This window comes from Rana temporaria, chromosome 6, assembly GCF_905171775.1.
Source record: "Rana temporaria chromosome 6, aRanTem1.1, whole genome shotgun sequence".
Classification (NCBI taxonomy): Eukaryota; Metazoa; Chordata; class Amphibia; order Anura; family Ranidae; genus Rana; species Rana temporaria.
In genome coordinates this window covers 109,956,187-109,976,155 of record NC_053494.1, presented here as the reverse complement: position 1 = coordinate 109,976,155, position 19,969 = coordinate 109,956,187, and the positions used below count along the sequence as shown (strand labels likewise).

Genomic DNA, 19,969 nt, shown 5'->3' with positions numbered 1-19,969 from the left:
AAAGGTCAGAAGGCGTGTTCCCAGAGGTAAAAGGTCACAGGGCGTGGCTGACCCACCCCCACCAAAGTGTACCGCCTACCACAACTAAGTCGAAGAATGAACAAGTAGGGGAATGAACAAGTCGGGGAAAGCGTCATACATACTAGGAGAAGCACAACTGGGGAAATCAACGGTGGAGAAGGATCTGGGGGTTTTGGTGGATCATAAGCTCAATAATTGTATGCAATGCCAAGCTGCGGTTTCCAAAGCAAGCAAAGTCCTCTCTTGTATTAAAAGAGGTATGGACTCCAGAGAGAGAGAGATAATTTTGCTCCTGTACAAATCATTAGTAAGACCTCACCTGGAATATGCAATTTAGTTTTTGGCACAAAAAGGATAATCAGGGAACTGGAAGTGCAGAGATGAGCAACCAAACTGATAAGAGGCATGGATGAGCTCAGCCATGAGGAAAGATAAGAGTAACTGAATTTATTCTCTCTTGAGAAGAGGAGATTAAGGAGGGATATGATCAAAATATATAAAAACATAAGTGGTCCATATAGTGAACTTGGTATTGAGTTATTCGCTTAAAGGTCATCACAGAGGACAAGGGGGTCCTCTTTACGTCTAGAGGAAAAAAGATTTCATCTCTAAATACAGAAAGGTTTCTTCACAGTAAGGCCCCATACACACGATAGAATCCATCCGCAGATAAATCCCAGCAAATGGGTTTCTGCGGATAGATCCTATGGTGTGTACACGCCAGCGGATCTGTTTCCGCGGAGAAATCTCCTCTGGGATGGATTCCAGCAGATCGGATATTTGCTGACATGCACAACAAATCCATCTGCTGGAATCCATTCCAACGGATGGATCCGCTCGTCTGTACAGACTTACCGGATCCATTCGTCCAAAGGGATTCCCCGCACGCGTCGTAATGATTTGACGCATGCGTGGAATTCCTTATATGACAGCGTCGCGCCCGTCGTTGCGTCATAATAGCCGCGACGGCGCGACACGTCATCGCCAGAGGATTTCAGCGCGGATTTCAATGCGATGGTGTGTACACGCCATCGCATAGAAATCTTCTGAAATCCTCGAGAGGATTTATCCGCGGATACGGTCCGCTGGACCGTATCTGCGGATAAATCCTCTCGTGTGTATGGGGCCTAAGAGCGGTAAACATGTGGAATAGACTTCCTCAAGAGCTGGTTCTGGCCAGCTCAGTAGATTTCTTAAAAAATGCCTGGATTCTTTTCTAAATGTAGATGATATAAAAATGGATACTAACATGTATAGGTAAAGTTGATCCAGGGAATATCCAATTGTCTGTTGGGGGATTGGGAAGGAATTTTATATATATTAATTAATATTATATATATTATTCTTTTTCTTTTTCCCTTTTATAGGTTGAACTAGATGGACTTGCGTTTTTTTTTTCAACCTGACTAACTATGCTTGTAGCTATGTATGTTATTATGTACATTTGTAAAATTACTTTAAGCCGCAGAGCATGAGTCTACTTGATGTGAAATCTATTTGTGACCATGTCTTTTTTTATATAAAGTGGCATTAAATCACCAAACAAAAATGTAAAATCTTGCAGCTTACCAATTATTAGATGTGATAGCTGCTTCCGTTTTTTTTTTTTTTTTTTTTTTTTTAGGCTTTTCCCTCTGTTCTCACCTAGTGATCTGGCCAGTTTAATACTGCTTTCAACTTATATGGCAATCCATTATCGAATTTAAGAATAATCTGTGTGTTGCCGAATATGTATTATCTTTCTCATCCATTGCGGGATGCAGGAATTCTAATGCCTCGTACACACGATCGGAATTTCCGATGGAAAAAGTCAGACGGAATTTTTTCATCGGATATTCCGACCGTGTGTATGCCCCATCGGACTTTCCGACTGAGTTAGAAAGAGAACATGTTCTCGGAAATTCCGTTTGTCTGTATGGAACTCCGATTGAGAAAAAAACATGCATGCTCGGAAACAATTTGACGCATGCTCGGGAGCATTGAACTTAATTTTTCTAGGCTCGTCATAGTGTTGTATGTCACCACGTTTTTAACGGTCGGAATTTGGTGTGTCCGTGTGTATGCAATACAGCTTGAGCGTAATTCCGTCGGAAAAACCTGTCTGAGTTTATTTCGACTGAAACTCTGATCGTGTGTACAGGGCATTAGACTGCCAAACAATACTGCCACCTACAGGAAAAATGGTAAGCAACAAAAGAAACTTTAGCCAGTACAGGATAACCTCAACCACAATCAGCATGTCTTTTTTGCTGGTGTCCTCAGGAAAGTGGAAGGTCCTCAGGAAGTCTTCATTAGCTTTGCTGTTTTCTAAACATACCTGTATGAAAGGTTTCTCTACTATCAACAGCTGCTGGTAGACTCATCAGGCCACAAATGTTAAAGAGTCATCAATTTTTTTACGTTTTTGGATAGAGTGTAGAGAGAATTTTTTTATTGCTGTCTCGAGATTCACGCTCTCTATATGTCCTGTTTACAAATATCATTGGAAGTAAAAGTAAAAGGAAATCCCAAATTTTGGAGTGATTTCTCTCACCTCCTGTTTTTGCTATGCAACAGGAAGTGAATGGAAATCTCCCCAATGGGACCCAAATGACAAAAAAAATACAAAGGTTATAAGTAATCTTTACTCTATCCAAAAAAATAAAAGTTTTCCCTTTAGTGACCCTTTAATTCTCTTCAGTCAGCTATTAAACTCAACCCTGAAATTCTGATAGTTTCTCCAGTAATCTACAGCTACTTGTAGCTTTAGGTCAGATTTGTAAATTCTGGAAAGTTCTCTAGTTACCTACGCAGTGCAGATTCCCAGTTCATATTCTACGCTGCAGTTCTCTCTGCAACAGTCCTGCAGACTACATAATGCTCTCTGCAGCATTTTCTGATGACACCCTGCAACGGGGCAAGTCTTTGATGCATTTCCTAATAGCTTGAGCTTGTTCAATTAAGCTTTGGCAATACAACCTGGGAGCTGATTGGTTTATATGAAGAGCAGTACCAGATTTTGCCTTATGGCCCGTACACACGATCTGAATATCGGACAAAAACTGTTGTCCAAGGAAAAATCGTATGATAATCGGATTGTTAGTACAGAGCTTTCGAGAGCCGATCACGACAATTCATCTGATATTATTAGATCGGACAAGCACAGAAATTTTCCTTGTACGATACCAGATCGTACAATTTTCGTTTAGTTAGTACAGTTGTTGTCCGAAAATACAATACAAATACATTACAACACATGACATCACTTCCGATTTTTTTTTCTGTCGTACAAGAATTTGTGACTTTAGTAACCTATTCAATTTATACTTGCGACTATTAAGCAAAAAAAGTTTGACGATCTGATCGTGTGTACGGGCCATTAGTGTCAACAACACAATAGAGATTAATGGACTTTTTGACATTCCTAAAGGTCTGACAGAGAACCCTAGTGAGCTCAAAAAAGGGGATTAAGATCCCTTTCACACTAAAGGCATTTTCAGACGCGTTAACGCTAAAAATAGCGCATGTAAAGCACCTGAAAAAAATGCCTTATCTGTAGTCCCAGTGTGAAAGCCAGAGTGCTTTCACACTGGGGCGCTGTGCTGTCAGGATGTCCAAAAAAGTCCTGCATGCAGCATCTTTTGGCACCCAATTCAGCCACTAACAGGGGTTAAAAGTGCCCCGCTGGCGGCCGAAAAGTGACTCTAAAACAACGGTAAAGCGCAGCTAAAACTAGCAGTGCTTTACCGGTATGAAAGGGCTCTAAATCTACGCTGTATCTATTTATGAAAAAAATATCATCTGCTGCTCTGACAATATGCAGGTACAGCAGAGAAAGGTAACATTGGCTTATAACCTTGAATAATAAACCTAGATGCCCACAAGTCTGGAAATGCACATGAAAAATTTATTTATTTATGTATTTATTCAGAGATAACATTCACTGATAAGCAGCTACCTTACAGGAAACACTTAGCATTCTGTGAATTAACAGTAGGGTGCATGCCTAAATCATTTTATCGCAACACACACTAATGTAGCGAAAACAAGGCACTGTGAATCGAGGATTACTGATGCATGAAGTCAACCTCCAGATTTTTGTTTATTTACAGCTTTGCCTTAGTAAATAAGCTTCATAAGGGACACTAAAACTGTCACTGAGGCTAGCACTCCACAAAACAAGGACCAACCTCAGCAAAAAGGGAAAGGATCCCGAGTTGAGAATACACACACACATTGGGCCAGATCCTCGTACATCCGTGTAAAATTGTGCGGGCATAACATATCTGATTTACGTTACGCCTCTGCAACTTACACAGGCAAGTGCTGTATTCTCAAAGTACTTGCTCCGTAAGTTGCGGCGGCGTAGCGTAAATCGGCCGGCGTAAGCCCGCCTAATTCAAATTTGGATCAGGGGGGTGTGTTTTATGTAAATGTACCGTGACCCGACGTGATTGACGTTTTTCCCGAACGGCGCATGCGCCGTCCGTGGAATTTCCCAGTGTGCATTGCTCCAAAGTACGCCGCAAGGACGTCATTGGTTTCGACGTGAACGTAAATGACGTCCAGCCCTATTAACGGACGACTTACGCAAACGACGTAACTTTTTCAAATTTCGACGCGGGAACGACGGCCATACTTAACATTGGTACGCCGCAGTAATGCCTCATATAGCAGGGGCAACATTACGCCGGGAAAAGCCTAACGTAAACGGCGTATCTTTACTGCGTCGGCCGCGCGTACGTTCGGGAATTCGCGTATCTAGCTGATTTACATATTTCGACACGTAAATCAGCTTACATGCCCCTAGCGGCCAGCGTAAAAATGCAGTTAGGCTCCGACGGCGTAAGAGACTTACGCCAGTCGGATGTAAAAGAAATCTATGCGTAACTGATTCTAAGAATCAGGTGCATAGATACGACGGTTTGGATTCGGACTTACGACGGCGTACATGGCGCTACACCGTCGTAAGTCCTCTGAGAATCTGGGCCATAGAATACAATGGGAGCACCGGGAGCACCGGGAGCACCGAATAAATGTTCAAGAGTCCAAGGTAATTTAATGATGAAATTGATTGATTGCAGAATACAGCCAACATGTTTTGGGGGCCAAATGCACTTCCCCTTTATCAGAGCCTAAAAATTCTGACTGTGCTTAAATTGACTCAGGTGTGCAGATACCTAATACATCTGTACTAGAATTTAGCCCTGGTTCACACTATGAATTGCCTATAAATCACACAGGAATAGCATTGTATTCCTGTGCAATTCACGCATTATTCAGTGCAGTGCATTTTGAGCCCATTCACTTTGAATGGGCTCAAATTTAACTGCAACGCACCGAAGTCATGGATGCACCAGTTTTAGAAACATACTGCAACCAGATTGCATGGTTGTTTTGTACCATGAGATCCGGTACAGACAAACATACTGCATTTGTAACATGCATTTGGGTTGTCATTAATATTCCACTGACACCCACTGCAGATTGCAAGGGCAGTGCGATTTGAATGCAGTGCTTGAAACGTGCACAGCTTCCCCATGCAGTGTTCTAATATGAACCAGGGCTTACTGCCTGGAAAACCACACCAGGGTTAGTGAGTGCAGCAAAATAAATAGTTGTACAGTAGCAGGGTCTTATCTTATTCCGTTAATTATTGAAACATGTAAGGTCTTGCCAAATTACCCTAAACCCTTTCCCAATGTATTGTTTACAACTGGGAGAGGATATATGAACTGAGATACATTTTCGACAATAACTATGTTTCCTGAAGTTTGTTCTCTTGTGTGCTAATTCTTACATCAGTTTGGTGCATTGGCCATTGGGTTTAGTGATAGACATCGAACAGCGACTGGACATGTAGTACAAAGGTGTGAGTGGGGCATTAATGGGATTCTGTGTGCCATGGAACTTGATTAACCTTGATACGTCAGTAACTAAAGGGGTGATCTGGTAAAGCTGAACAGTGTGAGTTAAGAATGTGCATCTCTTCCACGTCCATATGGTGAGGCAGCATCTGCAGCTTTTGCCTCTAGCATTTGCCAGTGGAAAATAAGAAAAAACAAATCCAAAGCTTGGAGGAAAGACATTCATAGACATTCATATAGATTTACTTTTTTGAAGATGAATTATTTTTATCAGTCAAGCATTACATTTTAAGGCTCATGCACATGGACAGATTGGCATATACACCACAAAATCACAGGGATTTTACACTGCAGCCATGCCGTCCTTGCACCCGGATATGCTAAGAATTTGTGCTCTATGGGCAAAACCATGCACGAGTCCTTACCTGCTAAATAAAATAAAAAAATTGTGCCATATTTTCATTCCCAGTGAATGAAAATAAAGCACTATAATTTAAAACATATACCAAAAAGACACTGCTTCAAAAGTATACTTTATATTAGTATTCACTACTTTATAAGTATACCCAATAGTAATACACGATGTGTAGTATATATATCAATTCTTACACATTCTTACTGGAGATCTAGCGCTTGACTTAAAGAGCCTCCCTTGCCCCAAACAATATATATATCCATATTTCTTGATTAAAGTGTTACTAAACCCACAACAGTAAAATCAGTGTGTATATGCAGCATAGCATGCTTGTTATACTCCCTGTGAAACTTAAGGGGATAATCCTCTGCATTGCGTAAAAGGCTGTTTTATCCTGTATGCACTGTCTATCTGGGGAAAGCCAGCTAACACAGGCAGAGTAGCCAACCTGCACATACTCAGTTGTGTCTTTTATGCTGGAGAGAATATTTACTTGTTCTCAGAGCTAGCCAGGTCACATGATATTGACATGACACATGTGGGCGTGTATACAGGCTACAGTGGAAATCTCCTCCTAGCTGAACTCTCAGCACTGGAGAAACTGTGCAGTTTATCACAGACCATGGTATACAGTTCAGCCAAAAAGGTATATAGTGGCAATATTTTAATGTAAAAAGAAGATTTATAAGCTGTGATCACTGTTGGGGGGGGGGCGCTTGGGGGGGGGGCGCGGGGGATTAACTATTTTCATATTACTAGGTTTAGTAACACTTTAAGACTCCTCCTTGACTGATCACACAATCTAACAACCAAGTGCATAGAATCAACTAATGTCTTGTAGCTCTGTGCACTCATCTGTGATTATATAAAAATCCTTGATAATGGCAACACTTGATGTGAAGTTTTTAGGATTTTGCAAGGTATTTATTATGGGCACTATTTTGACACAGAACATGTGCCACGGGGATTACTTGTATGGCTTTTACTGCATATCTAACAAATATGTCTGATTGATGGTTAACCCATGTAAGTCATAAAACCAACTGCAACTAACACCCCTTTCTGCTTTCAGTAAAATTGCAGAAAAGAAGGAATGATTAAGCAGTCTTTTAATTGAGTCTCGCACTCCTGTGCCTGCTCGAGGACATGTTTGGAAGAAGTATAAACCTGAGGGAATGCTTATGGATCAAGAAAATCTCTGGAAATAAGGAATGTATAGTCACCCCAAAACTAAATGTGCAATATGACAAAAAGGCCAAAAATGTATAAATATTCATGTATTATGTCAGCTTACAGGTTTTCCCTTTGGTCCTCTATCTCCTCTAGGTCCTTGTGATCCTGGAGGTCCCTGTGAATTATAAACAGCATTGCATTGAAATAATTGAAATATACTTTTTTACAAAAATAAATAACAAATTGCAATATTCTAAAGGAATAAACATATTATTTACCATAGCTGGTATCATGATATTATGATATATATTTTTATAGATATGAGAGCTTAGCCTAATTGTATATGTTTTATGAAATTTATTGCACATCTGTTGGAACTGCCATAAGGCTCAAATATTATTCTGAGAAAAACTTACTGCCTTCAGATCTTGTTGGAACACCTTAGCTGCCCAATGAGGCAACATGTGCTAGGTCTGGGTGGAGCTGAAAATGTCTATTTTTAATTAAATATCAATAGCCTCCAGGTTATATATATCATGCAAGTGAAGATCAGATGTGCTTTCCTGGCAGACATTCAGAACAAACTTATTAACATCCTCCACGTGTAGCATTTGACATCTGCAGTTTATGGCAGAGATGAGTAAGTTTAAACAGATTGTGGTCCCTTGACTTGAGCAGGGAACATTTCGTTTCCTTTGATCACTGGTTATCTGTTCCCAATTTCCTATTCTGTCTATTTACAATCACTATACATACAGATGTTCTTTCATTGTTTGTCCTCATTTTCAATATTAATGGTAATATTTTTACCTAGTCGAGCGTGATTTAAATGTTTAGATCTTTCCTTTATACATATATATATTATTACTGCTGATTTGGATATGACTATATGTGTCTGCAACAGAATAGTAGGCTACAAATTGTTCACTTCCTTATAAGTTGAAACACTTACAGCAGGCCCTGGCCGTCCACGAATTCCAGATACCTAGGATAAAAGCAACAATATTATCAACTTTGTTACATATCCGTTTTTTTTTTTTATTAAGCATGTGGCAAAATGGTTTTAATCACCAATTACACAGTGATAACCAATCAAAAGAGGCAAAGAGGGAGGAGGAGAGTGGAGGTGAGAGGAGAAGTGGCAAGTGGAGGAGAGGAAAAGGGAGGGGTGAAGAAGGGTGCAGAGGGTAGAAGAGGAAAAAGAAAGAGAGAAAGGTTGAAAAAAGGAGGGGAGGAGAAGATAAGAGGGAAGTGGAAGAGAAGAGAAAGATGGTGAAGAAGGGAGGGGAGGAGAGGAGAGGAAATAAGGAGATGAAGAAGGCAGGTGAAGAGTGGGTAGAAGAGGAAAACAAAAGAAAGACATGAACAGGGTGAAGAGGGGAGAGGAGGAGGAGGTAGAAGAGAAAATTGGAAGAGAGTGAAGGAGGGTAAAAGGGGAGGGAATGAGAGGGTGGAAGAGGGAAGTGGAAGAGGAGGGAAGGAGGGGTGAAGAAGGGGGAGAGGGTAGAAAAGTGGAGTGGAAGAGAGGTGAAACAGGGGTGAGGAAGGGAGAGGAGGAAAGGAAAATTGGGGGTAAAGAAGGTAGGGGAGGAGAGGGTAGAAAAGAGAAGTGGAAGAGAGGGAGGAAGAGAGGTGAAAAAAGAAGGAGAAGGGAGAGATGGAGGGTGTAACATTGTACAGTGAATGAGGAGGGGTGAAGGAGGTATGGGAGGAGAAATTAGAAGAGAGGGAAGAAGGGGTGTGAAGGAGAGAGAGGAGGAGAGGGTAGAAGAGGGAAGTGCAAGAGAAGGAGGAAGAAGAGAGGGGTTGAGAGAGAAGAAGAAGAGGGAAGTGTAAGAGAGGGAAGAATGGGATTTGAAGAAAGGAGGGGTGGAGAGAAAAGAAGAGGGGTGTGAAACAAAGTGAAGGGGTGAAGAAAGGGAGGTTGGAGATGGAAGAAAAGAGGAGTAGAGAAGGTGGGATAATAGGGGTTAAGAAGGAAGGAGGAGAAGGTAGAAGAGGGGTGTTGGAAGAGAGGGAAGAAGGGTGGAGAGGAAGGGAGGGGAGGAGAGTGAAGAAGAAGGGAGGTAGAAGTTATTACTTATAAAAGTATCCAAAAGCCAGAATACAGCAAAAAATGAACTGAAAGAAAAACATCTTCCATAGACAGTAATAACTAACCAGAGGTTTACAGTGGCATTTCAAAATGCATGTTTTCTTTTAATAATATATAAAGCATTTTTAAACATATTTTAGGTAAGTGTTTCTCCTGCATTTGAATTGCCGTGAAATGCAAGTGTTGTGCTTGACTTTCCAAAAACACACTGGGCAAAGATGTGAATAGCTCTATTATAATAATAATGGAAGATAATCTCATTATGCTTTTGAAAACACCAGCCTACAAAACCACAGTGCACAGTGCTATTCAATTTGACCACAATATACTATTACAGTATTGGCAATGCACCTGCACTGCAGCACACTACAATGGACCAATCAGGCGTTATACAGTGGTGCCTTAAAAAAAATAGTTATGTTAGATAATAAGGTTGCCATGCGTTGGTAGCCATTTATAATGAATACGCTGCCTTAATGTAAAGCATTACATAACACGTGTTAGCGCGCGTGTGTTGACGCACCACAACAGCATAGAAAAATAAAAATGGGCGCATAGTTATTAAAGTAAAACTCTGTTCACTTAAATTATCCAATCACATTTAAACTCAGTTCCTTTTTTTTCATGTTTACATGTTTATAAATGTAATGGGAGCATGCTTAATACCTTAAAAAAATCAACCCTAGTCCTACTGTATATGAGAAATGTAATTGAGACAAGTAAAGTGCTTTGTTACTGTAAAAAGAAGTCTCTGAAATATACCTAAAAACAACAGTTGGAAAAAGTAGTTGTTTGACGAATGAGGCAATATCTATGCAATTAGGTTGGCAGTGGTAGAGATTACATAGAAACACTCCAGGAGGGTTTCTATGATGCATGGTTTCTATTGGAAACTATGTTACAGCACTCCCTAAACAAATGCACAACACTGGGAATCGGTGGTTCTATTTACTTTGAATCTGGCTTGGCAAATGCATTTGCTTGGCTGTGACACAGAAGACATCCATCTGCAGCCAACCATATGCTGTCCACTCCAGTACAAAACTTTCCCACTTATTCATGCTAAATGGTTCTAAGACAAACAAAAACTGCTGCAAAAAAAAAAAAAACATAATCTGAGGGGTCAATACATAAACCACCACAATATATATATATATATATATATATATATATATATATATATATATATATATATATATATATATATATATATATATATATATTTATATATATATATATATATATATATATATATATATATATATATATATATATTACCAGCATTTCAGTAAATAGATGCATCTTAGAGCCGGTTCACACAGGGGCAACACGACTTCCAACACGACTTTGGGAGGCAACTTGGACACGAATTGAGTATGAATCATCAGGCAACTTACAAGGCAACTTTAAGTTGCCTCCAGGACAGTACAAGGCAACTTCAAGTCACCTCCAGGACAGGAGGATTTCCAGTGGCCAATCAAACAACAATCAGTTCTGTGGGAGGGAGGGGTTTGCCTGAGAAATGTATGTTCTCTTCCAGTATTGTTGCTTCAGTTAAGACAGTGATCAGACTTCTGAGGCAACTTCCATTGAAATCAATGGGTACAAGTTGCCTACAAGTTGCCTAGCAGTCGGATTGAAGTAGTACAGGAACCTTTTCTGAAGTCGGAGCGACTTCAGTAGTGTGTATTAAGACGGCTCCATTCACTTCCATTGATTTTCTCAACCACACGACTTGGGACGACTTGGGGCAACTTCTTAAGACTCTAAGTTAAAGCATATCTAAAACCAAAACATTGTTCTTGCAGGTTTTAGATTAGAGTGGCAAATTATTAAAGCTGCTTTCTGTCTGCATCTCTTTGAGGTTATTTTCCCTTCACTTCCAAAAGAAAGTTTGGGGAGATCACTCTAAAGTAAGGCCTCTTTCACACGGGACGGGTCCGTAATAATCTGCCCCATGAACCTCTGCTTGCTCCCCGCTGAGCCGCCGGATGACAGGGTGGTCCCCGCACACTGTGCAGGGACCACCCTGTCAGATCTCCGCTCTCCCCTATGGGGGAATCAGATGAACATGGACCGTCTGTCCGTGTTCATCCGATCCGCAGACAGATGGAAAAATAGGGTTATACTCCGTCTGCAGAATCAGAGGATTGTGGACCCGGATGAGATCGGATGTCAGCGCATATTCATCCGCTGACACCCACAATCTCATAGGGATCAATGTATGTCCCTTTTTAATCTGTACACGGATGGATGAAAAAGAAGACATATGGTCCGCCCGTGTGAAAGAGCCCTAAGGGCAATCCTCGCTTAGAAATCTATTTGAAATCCATTGGAAAATTTTCCCTCTATTCCTATTCCTGTAACAACTCAAATGCCCCGTACAGAAAGCCGAGAACCTGCTCGGGCAGTCTTTCCCCCTACACATGGCCGGTTTTCCCGACAGGAAAACTGCGATGGAGCTTTGGCCAGGAATCCCAGCCGTGTGTATGCTCCATCGCAGTTTTTCCCATAGGAAAACTGCCAAAAACCGCCGGGCTGGTTCTCTTTTTTGCCCGTCGGAAAAAACAGTCGTGTATATGAGGCATTAGACTGTCTCTTAGGTCCAAGTGATAATGGTCTCCAAGGCCATTAGGGCTTGTTTTTATTATAATCCCCAAGTTCAGTGTGCGTTTACATGAGTTTGCAGTGTGTATTTTAAATTTTATTTATTTTTTATTCTGTAGTTTTTGGTATGTTTACATGTGTTAGCATGCATTCACGTGAGTTTACTGTATGCGCATTCACATGTATTTGTGGTGCGTTTATGTGCATTTTTATGCATTTTCAGTGATGGCGCCTGTTTTCCGGTGCAAAAAAAATGAAGCATGATGTTCTTTTTTAAAAAGCACATGAAACCACTGCAATGGTGTAAACTAGGCTCATTGACATACATTCACTATTCATGCATATGTATTTCTACTGTTTTTATACTGTGTTTAAAAATGCATCCATCTGTAACTGGTGGAAACAAGCCCTTAGAGAAGGTGCATCTCCCCAGTTGGAACAAAGATGTTTTATATACACTTGTTTTATGTCTATAAGACTTTAAATAATTGACAATGTGGACATAGGAAGTATACTGCTATGATACTTGCTACGATATCAGTGTTAAATATTAGTGAAAAAGAAAAAAAAACTTACAGCAGGCACATCTCCAGGATCTCCCTTTTGACCCTATACAAATAAAGATTTTGTGAAATATAGTTAATACACAATATACATAAGTCACAAATACATAAAACAAATCTAACTGGTGCTATAAGTATAACGTCAAACAAGCCTTCTGATTAATCTCTAAAATTATACTAAATGGTCGCTCATGCAGGTTTGTAGATATTGCCAATGGGTAGATCAGGCCTAAAGGGCCACCATTTAAAATACTACTACTACAAATTAATTTTTACAAAAAACTTTATTAAGGTTCTTTATTGCTGACACCTATTTTTTAAATCACTGCAGAGTTTACTGGATGCCAGCATTATACAAGGTGGGCCATTTATATGGATACACCTTAATAAAATGGGAATGGTTGGTGATATTAACTTCCTGTTTGTGGCACATTAGTATATGTGAGGGGGGAAACTTTTCAAGATGGGTGGTGACCATGGTGGTTATTTTGAAGTTGGCCATTTTGAATCCAACTTTTGTTTTTTCAATAGGAAGAGGGTCATGTGACACATTAAACTTATTGGGAATTACACAAAAAAAACAATGGTGTGCTTGGTTTTAACGTAACTTTATTCTTTCATGAGTTATTTACAAGTTTCTGACCACTTATAAAATGTGTTCAATGTGCTCTCCAGTGACATGAGGCGTGTGCTACGCTGTGGGCTCTTGCTGAATGAAGCTAGGACAGCCACTGATGTTTCTTCATTAGACCCCTTTCACACTGGATACGCCTATAGCGGAGCATTCAAATTGTGTTAAAATCGCGGTAAAATAGCGGTGTTTCCCCCCTCACATATACTAATGTGCCACAAACAGGAAGTTAATATCACCAACCATTCCCATTTTATTAAGGTGTATCCATATAAATGGCCCACCCTGTATATAGCATGTATTAGAATTGAATTAATAAAGGAGTAGAGCCTGTTCACTTAGCAAAGTGAATATTGGCGAATACAGTGAAACTATGTTCACTTTGATTACCAAATCATGGGAATGATATGTAAAAACTGGGTTTTTGGTAGTAGGTGATTGGTAGATTGAGATGAATCCAAGCTTATTCATTGAGCCCAATGAACATTCTTTTCAAAGTGAAAAGTCCCTGCACTTGTGTACCAGGTTGTAATACCCCTTCATTGCCAGGCAATTTTTCAGTAAATATGATATCATTTTTGAGAGACAGATAGAGCTTTCTTTTGGTTGTATTTAGTACCCAAACCCCAGATATGACCTTCTTTTTAAAGAGTACAGTCAAGTTTTTTGAGACAATTTTTGGGGAAATTAGGAAATAGGCTTGTATTGAGGGGGTTAAACAAGGGGCTTGAGAACAGTGCACTAGATACATAAAAAATGTACAGGTCATAAACAGAGGAATAATGTACTGGTCACATACAGTAGCAGGAGGGAGATGAAGGGGTTAATGTTCAGATGTACAGAACAAGAGTGGTGAAAGGGCTAATTTACAGACAAATGTCAATTCCCATCAAACATGTTCCTGGAAAAAGCTGGAGAATAATTAGTGCTGTAGGAACAACCAGCTGAAAACTGGAAACATCACAGAGCAGGGTACATATTTTCCAGCACACCAGAAATCTTCATATAACATCAAAACTGTTTTTACTAAAGAGTTATCACATCATAGCAATGACGTGCAAAGCCAGAAGAAGGGGCCCTGCTTGTCTCCAAAACTTTGCATTTCTTTGCTGTGATGTGATCATTCTTCAATAAAAAACCTTTGGACATTATTTAAAGATCCATGGTGTGCTGACAAACATATACACTGTTCCTACAGGTCACATAGAGACCACATGATGAACAATCACAGCCATCACATGGTACCCAGCCCCCTGGATCAGCTTGGTACAGTGTTTCTGTGTACCGAGCCATCTAAAGACATCTTGGTACACAGCAATTGCCGGGTGGGCAATGTTGTGACTAAAAAAGGACGTGAGGAACAATCTTCAATGAGAAAACACAATAAAAATGAAAGAGTTGTAGTCTTCTGAAACTTTACTGAGAAGGAGAGATTTTATTGTTGAAAGATGAAACGGCTGTGGTAATTACTAAGGCAGTGAAACTGATCAAATCACCTGTGCAAAATAATGGAAAGCCTGAAAACATGACCTGTTGGTGTGCCTTGAGGACTGGAGTTGGGAAACACTGCCCTAATATATCAACACTGTATTGATATCTGAGAAACATACTCCATTAATTACTAAAAAAGTAGAGGCTGTTCACTCAGGAAAGTGATTGATCTCTGGTAAGACTAAGCAAGCACTAATCTTCCTATACAGTGGCGGAGATGTGGACCATATTACAGCGGGGAGATGTCTGTGGATTACAGTGGGGAGATGTCTGTGGATTACAGTGTAGAGATGTCTGGTGATATTACAGTGGGGGTGATTGTGGATATTACAGTGGGGGAGATGTCTGTGGATATTACAGTGGGGGAGATGTCTGTGGATTACAGTGGGGGGGGAGATGTGGATATTACAGTGGGGGAGATTGTGGATATTACAGTGGGAGAGATGTCTGTGGATATTACAGTGGGAGAGATGTCTGTGGATTACATTGGGGAGATGTCTGTGGATATTACAGTGGGGGAGATGTCTGTGAATATTACAGTGGGGAGATGTCTGTGGATATTACAGTGGGGGAGATGTCTGTGGATATTACAGTGGGGGAGATGTATGTGGATATTACAGTGGGGGAGATATCTGTGGATATTACAGTATGGGAGATATCTGTGGATATTACAGTGGGGGAGATGTCTGTGGATATTACAGTTGGGGAGATGTCTGTGGATATTACAGTGGGGGTGATTGTGGATATTACAGTGGGGGCGATGTCTGTGGAAATTACAGTGGGGAGATGTCTGTGGATATTACAGTGGGGGGAGATGTCTTGGGATATTACAGTGGGGGAGATGTCTGTGGATATTACAGTGGGGGAGATGTCTGTGGATATTACAGTGGGGGAGATGTCTGTGGATATTACAGTGGGGGAAATGTCTGTGGATATTACAGTGGGAGATGTCTGTGGATTACATTGGGGAGATGTCTGTGGATATTACAGTGGGGGAGATGTCTGTGAATATTACAGTGGGGAGATGTCTGTGGATATTACAGGAAGAGGGAAGCCGGGGCTTACCCAGTGACGTAGCAGAGGGTACGCCAGAGGGTGCGGGGTCACGTGACGGGTGGCCCTGCCTCCTCTATATAAGTAATGTCACATCTTCAGCGCATCATTCGCTGGGCTGTGTCCAGCGGTGAGAGGAGGTCGGGGATGCTGCGCTCCGGATGAATGGATCTTCTCATCGCTGGAGCGGAGATCACCCGTCGCTGGATCTTCTCATCGCTGGAGATCACCCGCAGCCGTCGCAGGATCAGGACAACGTTGAAGCAGGAAGCCGGGAACGAGTGGATTATCACCGCTGGAGTTTTTTTCTTTTTTTTTTTATTAATAAAGGACTTTATTCTACGGTGTGTGTGTGTGTTTTTTTTACAAGACTTTACACTTCCTTCCTACCCCATTACCATTTCACACAGGGGGGGGTCAGGATCTGGGGGTCCCCTTTGTTAAAGGGGTCTTCCAGATTCTGATAAGCCTCCCGCCTGCATACCCCCACAACCACTGGGCAAGGGTTGTGGGGATGAGACCCTTGTCCCCATCAACATGGGGACATCCTCCCCATGTTGAGGGCATGTGGCCTGGTGCGGTTCAGGAGAGGGGGGGCCGCACTCTGTCCTCCCCTCTTTTCTGCGGCCAGCCAGGTCAACGTGCTCAGATAACGGGTCTGGTTATGGATATTTAGGGGGAACCGCACGTCATTTTTGTTTTAAATTGATGGCGGGGTTCCCCTTAATATCCATACCAGACCTGAAGGGTCTGGTTATGGATATTTAGGGGGAACCGCACGTCATTTTTTTTTAAATTGACGGCGGGGTTCCCCTTAATATCCATACCAGACCTAAAGGGTCTGGTTATTGAATTTGTGGGGACCTCCGCGCATTTTTTTTTCTAAAAGTCCGTGTCCCATTGACTACAATGGGGTTCGGAGTTCGGGTTCGGGTTCGGGTTCCCAAACCCGAACTTTTTTTTTTAAGTTCGGGTTCGGACCCGAACCCGAACATCCAGGTGTCCGCTCAACTCTAGTAATGGGTATGCAAAGTAGCACTAAACTTTACTTTTCAAAGTGCATATTTCCATGGGAAACATTCACTTTGCTAAGTGAACAGCTTTTACTCCTTTCTACTCCTTTAGTAAATCACCTCCCCCAGTCTCAATGCATGATGAAAATAATAAAGCATTAAATCATGAAGTAAAGAATGTGTGGGATTATATCTTCAGTATCCACCCCATGGGTGAAGAGAGAGGAGGTCAGACCTGGAAGAAGAGGAGAAAGACAAGGCAGTGGCAGTGACTGAGTGGAGGCAGGTCACCTAGAGGTAAGTGTACCATATTTTGCATTTATGGTCTTCATGCTTGCGCATTGTGACAAGTGCTGGCCAGCTTCTCACCAATGTATTCTACTTAAAGTTTTATGCATTCCATGTTCAGCATTTTTTAGCTTTTACTCACCTTTAATCCTCTACCTAAAAGTAAAAAGAAAATGAACATTGTTAGATACTTGTGAAAGCAATAAAGACACATTGCAGTCAAATCCAATTCTTAAATAATAATTTCAAATTATATACATGTACTGTATTCCTTGAAATGAAGTCAGTTATTCAATTTTACCTCACTCTTACAGGCATGTCACAAATCTCTTTATTCATTCAGTCTAAAAAATAGAACATGTTCTATATCTAAACTCTGATGGAATTCATTGGAATTTCCGATAAAAAACTCTGATTGGACTATACACGATCAGAATATCTGATGGAAAAAGTCAGTCTGACTTTTTCAATCGGAAATTCCAATTGTGTGTACGCGGCATTAGAGTTTTGTGCTGTACCTGCCCCCCAGACCCACCCCCACCTTTTCCTTACCTGACCCCAACTGGTCCAGCTCGCACTGCTGTCTCTCTCCTCATTGGACAGATTGATAGCAGTGAAAGCAATTGGCTCCCACTGCTGTCAATCAAATCTGGTGACACGGGAGCAGGGGGCGGGGCTGAGTCCTGCTGTCTGTGTCAATGGCCTCAGAAGCAGGAGTGGGGAGCCTGGAACGCCTGCAGGAGACCCCAGAATAAGAGGATCGGGGCTGCTCCTCGCAGGTAAGTATAGGCATGTTTGTTATTTTTATTTAAAAAAAAAAAAAGCTTTATAACCACTTTAAGGTAAAAAATGTTTAGTCTTTAGAACCACTTGCTGTCCTTTTTGTTTCCATGCTACCATCATCTTTCATTACTGTTACATAATCTTTCCTTCGAACCTCCAACTCTCTTTCTCTTACATATGACTTGCTCCTTGCTTTTTATCACTCTCTTGCATGTTCCATGGATCTTCCTCTCTCCTCCCAACTTTTCATTCCTTACAGCTGTATACTTATTACATCATATTACATGACACATGACAAACTGAAAAGGGAAGAGCTTGAAATTATGAAATAGGAAAATTTCTAATCTCATAATGGGGTTTTCAGGTAAAGCTCACCTTCATACTACACTGATGTTCTTTTATGTCCAAGGATGTGATGTTAACACAAAGAAATAACTAAATTATAAAATTAAACAGTGCACCATCCAGGAAATATGGAATACAGCAGTAAATATCAGGGGCCAGACAGGAGTCACACATAGGGTTGCCACCTGTCCAGGATTCATCTGCACAGTTCAGGTTTGGAATCATTACTTAGACTGCACTATGGCTTCCCAGCAGGGTTGCTGGCTGCAGTTGTCTAAGCTGAGAGTGTCTGTTACACTCTTTCACACTGCCCAAAGCCAGCACTAACAATAACCCCCCGCCAACACCCCTACCCCTCTGTGTCTTGGGGCAGGAAATTTGAAGTCCAGCAGCCTCAGATACATTTGGATGAGAGGTGCTGACTGCCAAGGGGTGAGTGAGCTCACCATCCATCCCTATCTGTGACTGAAGTCTTCCCCCTTCTCTCTCCTGCCTCTGAGTGAGTACACTAAGGTAAATTAGGGTTCTCAGAGCACCCCTTACATCAGGGTTACTTTTTACACTAAAGGCCACAATGTTTCCCCTTACATCAGAGTCTTCTCCATACATCAGAGTTCTCATTGTTCCCCCTTATATCCGGGTTCTCAGAGCATCTCTTATGTTAGAGTCCCCAGAGTTCTACCTCACATCAGATTCTGCAAAGTCCCCCCTTACAGTGTAAGGGAACTCTGCAAGTTCAGATGTAAAAGGGGAACTCTGAGGATTCAGATGTAAAAGGGGAACTCTGTGGACTCTGATGTAAAGTGGGACTTGTGTAATTAACTTCATATGATTAGAAATGTTATTTAATAGCAACGTATATGTATAGTTTATACTATAAAAAAAACTGCTGTGCGGCGCTAAAGTGTTCGGGTTTAACTTGAGGAAAAGGTGGCAACTCTAGACACACATGAAGCACAAAGAGCAGTAGGTAGGAAGATAGAAGAAGGACACAGAGGGTAATGCCTCGAACACGTGACCGGTTTTCCCGTCTGGAAAACTGCGATGATATGTGTACGCTCCATAGCAGTTTTCCCAACAGGAAAACTTCCGGGAATTCTGGCGGGAAAAAATAGAACATGTTTTCTTTTTCCTGCTGGGATTCGCGGTTTTTAAGCCGGCAATTTTTCTATAGGGAAAGCCTGCGGTTCAGCATACACACGGCTGGGTTTCCTGACCAAAGCTCTCATGACAGTTATCCTGCCAGGAAAACCGGCCGTGTGTAGAAGGGAAAAAGCTACCGAGCAGGTTCTCGGTTTTCCCCTCGGTTTTCCCGGCGGTCTTTTTACCGCCGGGAAAATTGATCATGTGTACAAGGCATAAGAAATAACTAGAGAATGTTATATGAGACAGGGAAGAAACAATTTTGCTAGAGCAGTGGTTCTCAACTCCTGCCCTCATGGCCCACTAACTGAAATACGTGACAGGTGATATCATTTGCTGCTCAGTGATTGCAGTATTCTAGTCTGCATCTCCCCAAGGTAATACTTTAAATCTGGCCTGTTTGTGGGTCCTGGGGACAGGAGTTGAGAACCACTGTGTTAGAGTGAGGTAGATGGAATGAAAATGGTGATGGACTGAAAGGGCCAGATTCACGTAGATGGGC

General features: G+C 41.4%; 1 protein-coding gene across 1 annotated transcript in view; it reads right to left on the bottom strand.

The window, feature by feature from the left end:
* Positions 1-19,969, bottom strand: part of COL5A2 (collagen type V alpha 2 chain) — a 225,972-nt gene that overhangs the window by 100,830 nt on the left and 105,173 nt on the right. The window contains exons 3-6 of the mRNA XM_040357173.1: positions 17,339-17,352; positions 12,734-12,766; positions 8,408-8,440; positions 7,577-7,630 (exon numbers count right to left, since the gene is read on the bottom strand). Of these exons, the coding sequence (XP_040213107.1) occupies positions 7,577-7,630; positions 8,408-8,440; positions 12,734-12,766; positions 17,339-17,352 (134 nt within the window). The remainder of the gene's footprint in view (positions 1-7,576; positions 7,631-8,407; positions 8,441-12,733; positions 12,767-17,338; positions 17,353-19,969) is intronic.